The sequence below is a fragment of the Rhinoderma darwinii genome, chromosome 4, assembly GCF_050947455.1.
Source record: "Rhinoderma darwinii isolate aRhiDar2 chromosome 4, aRhiDar2.hap1, whole genome shotgun sequence".
Classification (NCBI taxonomy): Eukaryota; Metazoa; Chordata; class Amphibia; order Anura; family Rhinodermatidae; genus Rhinoderma; species Rhinoderma darwinii.
The window spans coordinates 6,025,636-6,043,471 of NC_134690.1; the positions used below are offsets into that span (position 1 = coordinate 6,025,636).

The following is a 17,836-nucleotide window of genomic DNA, read 5'->3' on the forward strand; positions in this document are numbered from 1 at the left end:
AGTATAAAATGTGATGTGAGAAAAAGTGGAAGATGAGAGAAGAGGTGTTATATGGAGATGATTAGGAGCAGCTCTGGAGGTGGCTGGAGTATAAAATGTGATATGAGGATAGGTAGAAGAGAGATGTTATATGGAGACTATTAGGAGCAGCTCTGGATGTGACTGGAGTATAATATGAGGTGGTGACTGAACATTGATGATTATTTGCCACCACGTACATCGTCCGCTCCCGGCTTCTGGGATTCCCTCGATGTGGAGATAAAACTTCTCACCCTCATTAGTCATTTACTCACCGAGTTCCCGGCCTCAGCGGCGAGTCTGGCGGCGTAACGAGCGATCAGACGATGTTCTTCATCCAGCCGGCTCGGACTGTCCAACACACTGACAATGGAAGCACAACATGAGCTGCGTACACAGATTGTATCACCCCCATCATCCCTGCCCAGATATCACACACAATGTATCACCCCCATCATCCCTGCCCAGATATCACACACAATGTATCACCCCCATCATCCCTGCCCAGATATCACACACAATGTATCACCCCCATCATCCCTGCCCAGATATCACACACAATGTATCACCCCCATCATCCCTGCCCAGATATCACACACACAATGTATCACCCCCATCATCCCTGCCCAGAGATCACACACACAATGTATCACCCCCATCATCCCTGTCCAGATATCACACACACAATGTATCACCCCCATCATCCCTGTCCAGAGATCACACACACAATGTATCACCCCCATCATCCCTGCCCAGAGATCACACACAATGTATCACTCCCATCATCCCTGTCCAGAGATCACACACAATGTATCACCCCCATCATCCCTGCCCAGATATCACACACAATGTATCACTCCCATCATCCCTGTCCAGATATCACACACAATGTATCACCCCCATCATCCCTGCCCAGATATCACACACAATGTATCACCCCCATCATCCCTGTCCAGATATCACACACAATGTATCACTCCCATCATCCCTGTCCAGAGATCACACACAATGTATCACCCCCATCATCCCTGTCCAGATATCACACACACAATGTATCACCCCCATCATCCCTGTCCAGATATCACACACACAATGTATCACCCCCATCATCCCTGTCCAGAGATCACACACACAATGTATCACCCCCATCATCCCTGTCCAGAGATCACACACAATGTATCACCCCCATCATCCCTGTCCAGAGATCACACACACAATGTATAACCCCCATCATCCCTGTCCAGAGATCACACACACAATGTATAACCCCCATCATCCCTGTCCAGAGATCACACACACAATGTATCACCCCCATCATCCCTGTCCGGATATCACACACAATGTATCACTCTCATCATCCCTGTCCGGATATCACACACAATGTATCACCCCCATCATCCCTGTCCGGAGATCACACACAAAGTATCACCCCCATCATCCCTGTCCAGAGATCACACACACAATGTATCACCCCCATCATCCCTGTCCGGATATCACACACAATGTATCACTCTCATCATCCCTGTCCGGATATCACACACAATGTATCACCCCCATCATCCCTGTCCAGAGATCACACACACAATGTATCACCCCCATCATCCCTGTCCGGATATCACACACAATGTATCACTCTCATCATCCCTGTCCGGATATCACACACAATGTATCACTCTCATCATCCCTGTCCGGATATCACACACAATGTATCACTCTCATCATCCCTGTCCGGATATCACACACAAAGTATCACCCCCATCATCCCTGTCCGGATATCACACACAATGTATCACTCTCATCATCCCTGTCCGGATATCACACACAATGTATCACTCTCATCATCCCTGTCCGGATATCACACACAATGTATCACCCCCATCATCCCTGTCCGGAGATCACACACAAAGTATCACCCCCATCATCCCTGTCCAGAGATCACACACACAATGTATCACCCCCATCATCCCTGTCCAGATATCACACACAAAGTATCACTCCCATCATCCCTGTCCAGATATCACACACATAGTATCACCCCCATCATCCCTGCCCAGATATCACACACAATGTATCACCCCCATCATCCCTGTCCGGATATCACACACAAAGTATCACTCCCATCATCCCTGTCCAGATATCACACACAATGTATCACCCCCATCATCCCTGCCCAGATATCACACACAATGTATCACCCCCATCATCCCTGCCCAGATATCACACACAATGTATCACTCCCATCATCCCTGTCCAGATATCACACACAATGTATCACTCCCATCATCCCTGTCCAGATATCACACACAATGTATCACCCCCATCATCCCTGTCCAGATATCACACACAATGTATCACTCCCATCATCCCTGTCCAGAGATCACACACAATGTATCACCCCCATCATCCCTGTCCAGATATCACACACACACAATGTATCACCCCCATCATCCCTGTCCAGATATCACACACAATGTATCACCCCCATCATCCCTGCCCAGATATCACACACAATGTATCACTCCCATCATCCCTGTCCAGATATCACACACAATGTATCACCCCCATCATCCCTGTCCAGATATCACACACAATGTATCACTCCCATCATCCCTGTCCAGAGATCACACACAATGTAAAACTCCCATCATCCCTGTCCAGATATCACACACAATGTATCACCCCCATCATCCCTGCCCAGATATCACACACAATGTATCACTCCCATCATCCCTGCCCAGATATCACACACAATGTATCACTCCCATCATCCCTGTCCAGATATCACACACAATGTATCACCCCCATCATCCCTGCCCAGATATCACACACAATGTATCACTCCCATCATCCCTGCCCAGATATCACACACAATGTATCACCCCCATCATCCCTGCCCAGATATCACACACAATGTATCACTCCCATCATCCCTGTCCAGATATCACACACAATGTATCACCCCCATCATCCCTGTCCAGATATCACACACAATGTATCACTCCCATCATCCCTGTCCGGATATCACACACAATGTATCACTCCCATCATCCCTGTCCAGATATCACACACACAATGTATCACCCCCATCATCCCTGTCCAGATATCACACACACAATGTATCACCCCCATCATCCCTGTCCAGATATCACACACAATGTATCACCCCCATCATCCCTGCCCAGATATCACACACAATGTATCACCCCCATCATCCCTGCCCAGATATCACACACAATGTATCACCCCCATCATCCCTGCCCAGATATCACACACAATGTATCACCCCCATCATCCCTGCCCAGATATCACACACAATGTATCACCCCCATCATCCCTGTCCAGATATCACACACAATGTATCACCCCCATCATCCCTGTCCAGAGATCACACACAATGTATCACTCCCATCATCCCTGTCCAGATATCACACACAATGTATCACCCCCATCATCCCTGTCCAGATATCACACACAATGTATCACTCCCATCATCCCTGCCCAGATATCACACACAATGTATCACTCCCATCATCCCTGTCCAGATATCACACACACAATGTATCACCCCCATCATCCCTGTCCAGATATCACACACAATGTATCACCCCCATCATCCCTGCCCAGATATCACACACAATGTATCACTCCCATCATCCCTGTCCAGATATCACACACAATGTATCACCCCCATCATCCCTGTCCAGATATCACACACAATGTATCACTCCCATCATCCCTGTCCGGATATCACACACAATGTATCACTCCCATCATCCCTGTCCAGATATCACACACAATGTATCACCCCCATCATCCCTGTCCAGATATCACACACACAATGTATCACCCCCATCATCCCTGTCCAGATATCACACACAATGTATCACTCCCATCATCCCTGCCCAGATATCACACACAATGTATCACCCCCATCATCCCTGCCCAGATATCACACACAATGTATCACTCCCATCATCCCTGTCCAGAGATCACACACAATGTATCACCCCCATCATCCCTGCCCAGATATCACACACAATGTATCACCCCCATCATCCCTGTCCAGATATCACACACAATGTATCACCCCCATCATCCCTGCCCAGATATCACACACAATGTATCACTCCCATCATCCCTGCCCAGATATCACACACAATGTATCACCCCCATCATCCCTGTCCAGAGATCACACACAATGTATCACCCCCATCATCCCTGTCCAGATATCACACACAATGTATCACCCCCATCATCCCTGCCCAGATATCACACACAATGTATCACTCCCATCATCCCTGTCCAGAGATCACACACAATGTAAAACTCCCATCATCCTTGTCCCCAGGAACTTACAATCTATTTCCCCCAGTAGGGCCCATCCAGGCTCAGATACAGGCTTTGCATTATATATACTGAGGAGGGGGGGGGGCTGCATGAGAATATAGAGGTACAGGGAGCGCCTCGTCCTACACAATGCGGCTTCGCAGCAGCGGATTTTTATTTTTGTCATTTGTACAATTCATAGAATGAAAAAGATTCCGGTGGACATGAGAGCGCCCCCCGATGGTCAGAGCTGCACTGCTGCCATGGAGTAAGGTGGCACCGGGACTACTGACTGCAATGCCAGCCCTCGAGCCCCAGACCCCGAGTAGCTGCATCCCCAGGGAGTACTGTGTACTTATACTCCAGTCACAGCTAGAGCTGCATTCACAGTTCTGCTGGTTACCCTACATGTTCCACAATGCAACACAGCGGAGCATGCTCCATACAGAAAGGATAGACGGTAGCATTTTATCTATCCTCTTCTCCCAAATTCTATTCAACGGTTTCTTATTTATATTCGGTGACAAGCAAAATGGCCGCCATTACCACAATGCATTTCACCTCACATAAGCCTGGTAAATACACTACATCTTCCAGAATGCAGCACGGCAGAGCACGATCTGTACAAATGAATACACCAGCAGGTGGCAGATGGTGCATGTGGCGCCTGGGAGCTAACAGCATGTCCGCAGACAGGTGAATGCAGCTCTGGATGTGACTAGAGTAAGATCAGTACAAGAGAAGTAATGCAGAGTTCCCCCGCTTTATATCCAGGCAAATGATGGGGGTATTCTATCCGCTCATGAAATGAAGGACTCTACACATGACAAAAAATCCTCCTGGCTGGTCCTTATGATAAGATGAGGGTGAGACATGGCGCAGGTGGAGAAGCCTTTGTGTGACAGACGTGGGCGCCGCCAGGTAACGGGAAATTTCACTGTATCATGTGGATCAGACAGGAAAAACTAAAAATAGTCACCGGCCCTTTAAATAAACGTCACACTTTGTTACAATGTTGTATAGGAGTGATACATATAACAATGGATCAGCGGCCGGCGCCCCCTATCACTAACCGTGTGCCATTGCGGAGCCGGGCCACATAATCCGCTATCAGGGCATGCTCGTCCGGTAGGCGGCTGCCAGCGTCCATGTTGTGCTGCGACCTGGTGACAACCGATGAGAGAAACGTTAACAGGATGAATGAGATGAGGGGCCCCCGGGGGCCACATGAGAACCCTGATAACACGAGGACATGCAATGTACCCACAATCTAAACCCCCCGCATCAGCCCATTACACAGCCAGAGCCACAAGGAGACGAACCGCAGCAATCACTGATGTGACGGGGAGGACCACAGGGGGCAGCACACACACGCCAGCCAGGCGGAGGACTACTGCCGGCACCGGGTGACTCCCCTCCATACAGAGAGCCCTGCCCGGACTGTATCATAGAGGATGGAGGTCATGGGACCCAACCATCTGATATAGGAGACAGCCGGGCTCCCACAATGCAGTGTGAGGGCAGTCATTTTCTAAATCAGCATTAAAAACATTACATCTCCCACAATGCAACACAGCAGAGTCTGCGGAAGAGCGCAGAGGAAAGATGTGGAGTCATGCAACCTGAGAGCTAAAAGGAAAGCAGCAGAGTGCAGCTCTGAGAGCGAATGGAGTAATAGACAGAATTTCAGCATAGCCCCCCCTGCAGGCCAGGAGGTTATTACAGCTTCTTGTTTACATCCAGAGAATGAAGACCTTGCCCTGACCTTCTCACAGCTGAGGGTTCGTTAAGACAGTAACAAGAGAAGAGGGAATTAGACCAGGAGATGCGGGTGGACTCTTAGTCACAATACAAAGGTCTGTCACTCTCTCACCATTTTTAAAATCTCCGCTTGCCGTCAGTGAAAAGAAACATTTTAATTTACATCCATAGGATGAGAACCTGTACAGACTGAAATACTTCTCACAGCGGAGGGTTTGTTACAATGTATTTATCTCACAAAGGATTGTTGACACTAACACTGTAACAGAACAAATCTCAAATGGCTGATAACAGAGAACAGTAGGTTGTATAAACTTGTCCTACAATCATCTGGTCCTTTAGTAGTGATAGTATTCACACCCTGTTATATATGGGGGCAGGTCCTATAGTAATGATATATTCAGAATATTCACACCCTGTTATATATGGGGGCAGGTCCTATAGTAATGATATATTCAGAATATTCACACCCTGTTATATATGGGGACAGGTCCTATAGTAATGATATATTCAGAATATTCACACCCTGTTATATATGGGGGCAGGTCCTATAGTAATGATATATTCAGAATATTCACACCCTGTTATATATGGGGCAGGTCCTATAGTAATGATATATTCAGAATATTCACACCCTGTTATATATGGGGGCAGGTCCTATAGTAATGATATATTCAGAATATTCACACCCTGTTATATATGGGGGCAGGTCCTATAGTAGTGATATATTCAGAATATTCACACCCTGTTATATATGGGGGCAGGTCCTATAGTAATGATATATTCAGAATATTCACACCCTGTTATATATGGTGGAGGTCCTATAGTAATGATATATTCAGAATATTCACACCCTGTTATATATGGTGGAGGTCCTATAGTAGTGATATATTCAGAATATTCACACCCTGTTATATATGGGGGCAGGTCCTATAGTAATGATATATTCAGAATATTCACACCCTGTTATATATGGGGGAGGTCCTATAGTAATGATATATTTAGAATATTCACACCCTGTTATATATGGAGGCAGGTCCTGTAGTAATGATATATTCAGAATATTCACACCCTGTTATATATGGGGGAGGTCCTATAGTAGTGATATATTCAGAATATTCACACCCTGTTATATATGGGGGCAGGTCCTATAGTAATGATATATTCAGAATATTCACACCCTGTTATATATGGGGCAGGTCCTATAGTAATGATATATTCAGAATATTCACACCCTGTTATATATGGGGGCAGGTCCTATAGTAATGATATATTCAGAATATTCACATCCTGTTATATATGGGGGCAGGTCCTATAGTAATGATATATCCGGAATATTCACACCCTGTTATATATGGGGGCAGGTCCTATAGTAGTGATATATTCAGAATATTCACACCCTGTTATATATGGGGAAGGTCCTATAGTAATGATATATTCAGAATATTCACACCCTGTTATATATGGGGGCAGGTCCTATAGTAATGATATATTCAGAATATTCATACCCTGTTATATATGGGGCAGGTCCTATAGTAGTGATATATTCAGAATATTCACACCCCGTTATATATGGAGGCAGGTCCTATAGTAATGATATATCCGGAATATTCACACCCTGTTATATATGGGGGCAGGTCCTATAGTAATGATATATTCAGAATATTCACACCCTGTTATATATGGAGGCAGGTCCTATAGTAGTGATATATTCAGAATATTCACACCCTGTTATATATGGGGCAGGTCCTATAGTAGTGATATATTCAGAATATTCACACCCTGTTATATATGGGGCAGGTCCTATAGTAATGATATATTCAGAATATTCACACCCTGTTATATATGGGGGAGGTCCTATAGTAATGATATATTCAGAATATTCACACCCTGTTATATATGGAGGCAGATCCTATAGTAATGATATATTCAGAATATTCACACCCTGTTATATATGGGGGCAGGTCCTATAGTAATGATATATTCAGAATATTCACACCCTGTTATATATGGAGGCAGGTCCTATAGTAATGATATATTCAGAATATTCACACCCTGTTATATATGGGGGAGGTCCTATAGTAATGATATATTCAGAATATTCACACCCTGTTATATATGGGGGCAGGTCCTATAGTAGTGATATATTCAGAATATTCACACCCTGTTATATATGGGGGCAGGTCCTATAGTAGTGATATATTCAGAATATTCACACCCTGTTATATATGGTGGCAGGTCCTATAGTAATGATATATTCAGAATATTCACACCCTGTTATATATGGGGGAGGTCCTATAGTAATGATATATTCAGAATATTCACACCCTGTTATATATGGGGGCAGGTCCTATAGTAATGATATATTCAGAATATTCACACCCTGTTATATATGGGGGAGGTCCTATAGTAATGATATATTTAGAATATTCACACCCTGTTATATATGGGGGCAGGTCCTATAGTAATGATATATTCAGAATATTCACACCCTGTTATATATGGGGGCAGGTCCTATAGTAGTGATATATTCAGAATATTCACACCCTGTTATATATGGGGGCAGGTCTTATAGTAATGATATATTCAGAATATTCACACCCTGTTATATATGGGGGCAGGTCCTATAGTAGTGATATATTCAGAATATTCACACCCTGTTATATATGGGACAGGTCCTATAGTAATGATATATTCAGAATATTCACACCCTGTTATATATGGGGACAGGTCCTATAGTAATGATATATTCAGAATATTCACACCCTGTTATATATGGAGGCAGGTCCTATAGTAGTGATATATTCAGAATATTCACACCCTGTTATATATGGGGGCAGGTCCTATAGTAATGATATATTCAGAATATTCACACCCTGTTATATATGGGGGCAGGTCCTATAGTAGTGATATATTCAGAATATTCAAACCCTGTTATATATGGTGGCAGGTCCTATAGTAATGATATATTCAGAATATTCACACCCTGTTATATATGGGGCAGGTCCTATAGTAATGATATATTCAGAATATTCACACCCTGTTATATATGGGGGCAGGTCCTATAGTAATGATATATTCAGAATATTCACACCCTGTTATATATGGGGGCAGGTCCTATAGTAGTGATATATTCAGAATATTCACACCCTGTTATATATCGGGGCAGGTCCTATAGTAATGATATATTCAGAATATTCACACCCTGTTATATATGGGGGCAGGTCCTATAGTAATGATATATTCAGAATATTCACACCCTGTTATATATGGGGGCAGGTCCTATAGTAGTGATATATTCAGAATATTCACACCCTGTTATATATGGGGGAGGTCCTATAGTAATGATATATTCAGAATATTCACACCCTGTTATATATGGTGGCAGGTCCTATAGTAATAATATATTCAGAATATTCACACCCTGTTATATATGGGGGCAGGTCCTATAGTAGTGATATATTCAGAATATTCACACCCTGTTATATATGGGGGCAGGTCCTATAGTAATGATATATTCAGAATATTCACACCCTGTTATATATGGGGGACGTCCTATAGTAGTGATATATTCAGAATATTCACACCCTGTTATATATGGGGGCAGGTCCTATAGTAATGATATATTCAGAATATTCACACCCTGTTATATATGGAGGCAGGTCCTATAGTAGTGATATATTCAGAATATTCACACACTGTTATATATGGAGGCAGGTCCTATAGTAATGATATATTCAGAATATTCACACCCTGTTATATATGGAGGCAGGTCCTATAGTAATGATATATTCAGAATATTCACACCCCGTTATATATGGGACAGGTCCTATAGTAATGATATATTCAGAATATTCACACCCTGTTATATATGGGGGCAGGTCCTATAGTAATGATATATTCAGAATATTCACACCCTGTTATACATGGAGGCAGGTCCTATAGTAGTGATATATTCAGAATATTCACACCCTGTTATATATGGAGGCAGGTCCTATAGTAATGATATATTCAGAATATTCACACCCTGTTATATATGGGGGAGGTCCTATAGTAATGATATATTCAGAATATTCACACCCTGTTATATATGGGGGAGGTCCTATAGTAATGATATATCCAGAATATTCACACCCTGTTATATATGGAGGCAGGTCCTATAGTAATGATATATTCAGAATATTCACACCCTGTTATATATGGGGGCAGGTCCTATAGTAATGATATATTCAGAATATTCACACCCTGTTATATATGGGGGCAGGTCCTATAGTAATGATATATTCAGAATATTCACACCCTGTTATATATGGGGGCAGGTCCTATAGTAATGATATATTCAGAATATTCACACCCTGTTATATATGGCGGCAGGTCCTATAGTAGTGATATATTCAGAATATTCACACCCTGTTATATATGGGGGCAGGTCCTATAGTAATGATATATCCAGAATATTCACACCCTGTTATATATGGGGTAGGTCCTATAGTAGTGATATATTCAAAATATTCACACCCTGTTATATATGGGGACAGGTCCTATAGTAATGATATATTCAGAATATTCACACCCTGTTATATATGGAGGCAGGTCCTATAGTAGTGATATATTCAGAATATTCACACCCTGTTATATATGGGGGCAGGTCCTATAGTAATGATATATTCAGAATATTCACACCCTGTTATATATGGGGGCAGGTCCAATAGTAATGATATATTCAGAATATTCACACCCTGTTATATATGGGGAAGGTCCTATAGTAATGATATATTCAGAATATTCACACCCTGTTATATATGGGGCAGGTCCTATAGTAGTGATATATTCAGAATATTCACACCCTGTTATATATGGGGAAGGTCCTATAGTAATGATATATTCAGAATATTCACACCCTGTTATATATGGGGGAGGTCCTATAGTAATGATATATTCAGAATATTCACACCCTGTTATATATGGGGGCAGGTCCTATAGTAATGATATATTCAGAATATTCACACCCTGTTATATATGGGGCAGGTCCTATAGTAATGATATATTCAGAATATTCACACCCTGTTATATATGGTGGCAGGTCCTATAGTAATGATATATTCAGAATATTCACACCCTGTTATATATGGAGGCAGGTCCTATAGTAATGATATATTCAGAATATTCACACCCTGTTATATATGGATGCAGGTCCTATAGTAATGATATATTCAGAATATTCACACCCTGTTATATATGGAGGCAGGTCCTATAGTAATGATATATTCAGAATATTCACACCCTGTTATACATGGAGGCAGGTCCTATAGTAGTGATATATCCAGAATATTCATACCCTGTTATATATGGGGGCAGGTCCTATAGTAATGATATATTCAGAATATTCACACCCTGTTATATATGGGGGAGGTCCTATAGTAATGATATATTCAGAATATTCACACCCTGTTATATATGGGGGAGGTCCTATAGTAATGATATATTCAGAATATTCACACCCTGTTATATATGGAGGCAGGTCCTATAGTAATGATATATTCAGAATATTCACACCCTGTTATATATGGGGCAGGTCCTATAGTAATGATATATTCAGAATATTCACACCCTGTTATATATGGGGGCTGTCCTATAGTAATGATATATTCAGAATATTCACACCCTGTTATATATGGGGGCAGGTCCTATAGTAATGATATATTCAGAATATTCACACCCTGTTATATATGGGGGCAGGTCCTATAGTAATGATATATTGAGAATATTCACACCCGGTTATATATGGAGGCAGGTCCTATAGTAATGATATATTGAGAATATTCACACCCTGTTATATATGGGGGCAGGTCCTATAGTAATGATATATTCAGAATATTCACACCCTGTTATATATGGGGGCAGGTCCTATAGTAATGATATATTCAGAATATTCACACCCTGTTATATATGGGGACAGGTCCTATAGTAATGATATATCCAGAATATTCACACCCCGTTATATATGGGACAGGTTCTATAGTAATGATATATTCAGAATATTCACACCCTGTTATATATGGAGGCAGGTCCTATAGTAATGATATATTCAGAATATTCACACCCTGTTATATATGGAGGCAGGTCCTATAGTAGTGATATATTCTGAATATTCACAACCTGTTATATATGGGGACAGGTCCTATAGTAATGATATATTCAGAATATTCACACCCTGTTATATATGGAGGCAGGTCCTATAGTAGTGATATATTCAGAATATTCACACCCTGTTATATATGGGGGAGGTCCTATAGTAATGATATATTCAGAATATTCACACCCTGTTATATATGGGGGCAGGTCCTATAGTAATGATATATTCAGAATATTCACACCCTGTTATATATGGGGCAGGTCCTATAGTAGTGATATATTCAGAATATTCACACCCTGTTATATATGGGGAAGGTCCTATAGTAATGAAATATTCAGAATATTCACACCCTGTTATATATGGGGGAGGTCCTAAAGTAATGATATATTCAGAATATTCACACCCTGTTATATATGGAGGCAGGTCCTATAGTAATGATATATTCAGAATATTCACACCCTGTTATATATGGGGCAGGTCCTATAGTAGTGATATATTCAGAATATTCACACCCTGTTATATATGGAGGCAGGTCCTATAGTAATGATATATTCAGAATATTCACACCCTGTTATATATGGAGTCAGGTCCTATAGTAATGATATATTCAGAATATTCACACCCCGTTATATATGGGGGCAGGTCCTATAGTAGTGATATATTCAGAATATTCACACCCTGTTATATATGGGGCAGGTCCTATAGTAATGATATATTCAGAATATTCACACCCTGTTATATATGGTGGCAGGTCCTATAGTAATGATATATTCAGAATATTCACACCCTGTTATATATGGGGGAGGTCCTATAGTAATGATATATTCAGAATATTCACACCCTGTTATATATGGGGGAGGTCCTATAGTAATGATATATTCAGAATATTCACACCCCGTTATATATGGGGGCAGGTCCTATAGTAATGATATATTCAGAATATTCACACCCTGTTATATATGGGGGAGGTCCTATAGTAATGATATATTCAGAATATTCACACCCTGTTATATATGGGGGCAGGTCCTTAGTAATGATATATTCAGAATATTCACACCCTGTTATACATGGAGGCAGGTCCTATAGTAGTGATATATCCAGAATATTCATACCCTGTTATATATGGAGGCAGGTCCTATAGTAGTGATATATCCAGAATATTCACACCCTGTTATATATGGTGGAGGTCCTATAGTAATGATATATCCAGAATATTCACACCCTGTTATATATGGTGGCAGGTCCTATAGTAATGATATATTCAGAATATTCACACCCTGTTATATATGGAGACAGGTCCTATAGTAATGATATATTCAGAATATTCACACCCTGTTATATATGGGGACAGGTCCTATAGTAGTGATATATTCAGAATATTCACACCCTGTTATATATGGGGCAGGTCCTATAGTAATGATATATTCAGAATATTCACACCCTGTTATATATGGGAGAGGTCCTATAGTAGTGATATATTCAGAATATTCACACCCTGTTATATATGGGGGCAGGTCCTATAGTAATGATATATTCAGAATATTCACACCCTGTTATATATGGGGGCAGGTCCTATAGTAATGATATATTCAGAATATTCACACCCTGTTATATATGGTGGAGGTCCTATAGTAATGATATATTCAGAATATTCACACCCTGTTATATATGGGGGAGGTCCTATAGTAGTGATATATTCAGAATATTCACACCCTGTTATATATGGGGACAGGTCCTATAGTAGTGATATATTCAGAATATTCACACCCTGTTATATATGGGGCAGGTCCTATAGTAATGATATATTCAGAATATTCACACCCTGTTATATATGGGGGAGGTCCTATAGTAGTGATATATTCAGAATATTCACACCCTGTTATATATGGGGACAGGTCCTATAGTAATGATATATTCGGACTATTCACACCCTGTTATATATGGGACAGGTCCTATAGTAATGATATATTCGGAATATTCACACCCTGTTATATATGGAGACAGGTCCTATAGTAATGATATATTCAGAATATTCACACCCTGTTATATATGGGGGCAGGTCCTATAGTAATGATATATTCAGAATATTCACACCCTGTTATATATGGGGGCAGGTCCTATAGTAATGATATATTCAGAATATTCACACCCTGTTATATATGGGGGCAGGTCCTATAGTAATGATATATTCAGAATATTCACACCCTGTTATATATGGGGCAGGTCCTATAGTAATGATATATTCAGAATATTCACACCCTATTATATATGGGGGGGAGGTCCTATAGTAGTGATATATTCAGAATATTCACACCCTGTTATATATGGGGGCAGGTCCTATAGTAATGATATATCCAGAATATTCACACCCTGTTATATATGGGGCAGGTCCTATAGTAATGATATATTCAGAATATTCACACCCTGTTATATATGGGGACAGGTCCTATAGTAATGATATATTCAGAATATTCACACCCTGTTATATATGGGGCAGGTCCTATAGTAGTGATATATTCAGAATATTCACACCCTGTTATATATGGGGGAGGTCCTATAGTAATGATATATTCAGAATATTCACACCCTGTTATATATGGTGGCAGGTCCTATAGTAATGATATATTCAGAATATTCACACCCTGTTATATATGGAGGCAGGTCCTATAGTAATGATATATCCAGAATATTCACACCCTGTTATATATGGGGACAGGTCCTATAGTAATGATATATTCAGAATATTCACACCCTGTTATATATGGAGGCAGGTCCTATAGTAGTGATATATTCAGAATATTCACACCCTGTTATATATGGGGGCAGGTCCTTAGTAATGATATATTCAGAATATTCACACCCTGTTATATATGGGGGCAGGTCCTTAGTAATGATATATTCAGAATATTCACACCCTGTTATATATGGGGGCAGGTCCTATAGTAAAGATATATTCAGAATATTCACACCGTTATATATGGTGGCAGATCCTATAGTAATGATATATTCAGAATATTCACACCCTGTTATATATGGGGGCAGGTCCTATAGTAGTGATATATTCAGAATATTCACACCCTGTTTGTAATGGCAGGAAGGAGGTGAAGGGAACAAGTGAGCCCTAATCTACCCACCGCCCTGTCCCTGCCTACTTGCATTGACCCGCCCTAGGCGACGGGGTACAACTTGGCGGCGGTCCCTACGCTGTCTAAGTGCAAGGGAGACAAACAGGGAACACGCAAGGGAATACAGTAGCCCACGGAACGCCGCGAGGAAACGGAGCGGTGAATGATCCCGTCAGGATCAGGAAGTAGTGGAGTATACAAACGGGAGCACGGAGCAGATGCAAGCCAGGGGCAGAGCAACGCTGGATAAACGGAACTGAAGCAAGGCAGAAGCACGGCAGAAGCAGGCTGGAGCAAGGCAGCAGTGGGGCCAGGAATCCAAGAAGAATAACAAGCAAGGAGGAAGAGAAAACGGCAGGTATAAATGGACAGGGGGCGGAGCTAACTCTGACTGACCAGGCCGCGATAGGCTCTCCCACTCCTGAGCCTGCCACCCTGATTGGTGGGAGCAGGTGTCAGTCTCAGAGATCTGGCCTCAGGTGTCGACTGATTAATCCTGGGAGTATACCCAGATGTAGTGCCTGGCAGATCCTTTACACTGTTATATATGGGGGCAGGTCCTATAGTAGTCATATATTCAGAATATTCACACCCTGTTATTATATGGGGGCAGGTCCTATAGTAATGATATATTCAGAACATTCACACCCTGTTATATATGGGGGCAGGTCCTATAGTAGTGATATATTCAGAATATTCACACCCTGTTATATATGGGGGCAGGTCCTATAGTAGTGATATATTCAGAATATTCACACCCTGTTATATACGGGGAGGCCCTATAGTAGTGATATATTCAGAATATTCACACCCTGTTATATATGGGGGCAGGTCCTATAATAATGATATATCCAGAACATTCACACCCTGTTATATATGGGGGCAGGTCCTATAGTAATGATATATTCAGAATATTCACACCCTGTTATATATGGGGACAGGTCCTATAGTAATGATATATTCAGAATATTCACACTGTTATATATGGGGGCAGGTCCTACAGTAATGATATATTCAGAATATTCACACCGTTATATATGGGGGCAGGTCCTATAGTAATGATATATTCAGAATATTCACACCCTGTTATATATGGGGGCAGGTCCTATAGTAATGATATATCCAGAATATTCACACCCTGTTATATATGGGGCAGGTCCTATAGTAATGATATATTCAGAATATTCACAACCTGTTATATATGGAGACAGGTCCTATAGTAATGATATATCCAGAATATTCACACCCCGTTATATATGGGACAGGTCCTATAGTAATGATATATTCAGAATATTCACACCCTGTTATATATGGAGGCAGGTCCTATAGTAATGATATATTCAGAATATTCACACCCTGTTATATATGGAGGCAGGTCCTATAGTAGTGATATATTCAAAATATTCACACCCTGTTATATATGGGGACAGGTCCTATAGTAATGATATATTCAGAATATTCACACCCTGTTATATATGGGGGCAGGTCCTATAGTAATGATATATTCAGAATATTCACACCCTGTTATATATGGGGCAGGTCCTATAGTAGTGATATATTCAGAATATTCACACCCTGTTATATATGGGGAAGGTCCTATAGTAATGATATATTCAGAATATTCACACCCTGTTATATATGGGGGAGGTCCTATAGTAATGATATATTCAGAATATTCACACCCTGTTATATATGGAGGCAGGTCCTATAGTAATGATATATTCAGAATATTCACACCCTGTTATATATGGAGGCAGGTCCTATAGTAATGATATATTCAGAATATTCACACCCCGTTATATATGGGGGCAGGTCCTATAGTAGTGATATATTCAGAATATTCACACCCTGTTATATATGGAGGCAGGTCCTATAGTAATGATATATTCAGAATATTCACACCCTGTTATATATGGGGGAGGTCCTATAGTAATGATATATTCAGAATATTCACACCCTGTTATATATGGGGGAGGTCCTATAGTAATGATATATTCAGAATATTCACACCCTGTTATATATGGAGGCAGGTCCTATAGTAATGATATATTCAGAATATTCACACCCTGTTATATATGGGGCAGGTCCTATAGTAATGATATATTCAGAATATTCACACCCTGTTATATATGGGGGCTGTCCTATAGTAATGATATATTCAGAATATTCACACCCTGTTATATATGGGGGCAGGTCCTATAGTAATGATATATTCAGAATATTCACACCCTGTTATATATGGGGGCAGGTCCTATAGTAATGATATATTGAGAATATTCACACCCGGTTATATATGGAGGCAGGTCCTATAGTAATGATATATTGAGAATATTCACACCCTGTTATATATGGGGGCAGGTCCTATAGTAATGATATATTCAGAATATTCACACCCTGTTATATATGGGGGCAGGTCCTATAGTAATGATATATTCAGAATATTCACACCCTGTTATATATGGGGACAGGT

The 17,836-nt window shown here is 41.1% G+C and overlaps 1 protein-coding gene across 6 annotated transcripts in view; it reads right to left on the reverse strand.

Annotated features, from left to right (window-relative positions):
- Window positions 1-17,836, reverse strand: part of LOC142759001 (dystrobrevin beta-like) — a 180,954-nt gene that overhangs the window by 37,058 nt on the left and 126,060 nt on the right. For 5 of the 6 annotated variants that reach the window (XR_012883037.1, XR_012883036.1, XR_012883038.1 and 2 more), the window contains 2 exons: window positions 5,418-5,507; window positions 294-381 (listed from right to left, as the gene is read on the reverse strand). Coding sequence is in view for 1 of the 6 variants with exons in the window: in XM_075860782.1 (XP_075716897.1) it covers window positions 294-381; window positions 5,418-5,507 (178 nt within the window). In the remaining 5 variants the exon portion in view is untranslated. The remainder of the gene's footprint in view (window positions 1-293; window positions 382-5,417; window positions 5,508-17,836) is intronic. The other variant, XR_012883039.1, reaches the window with a different exon arrangement.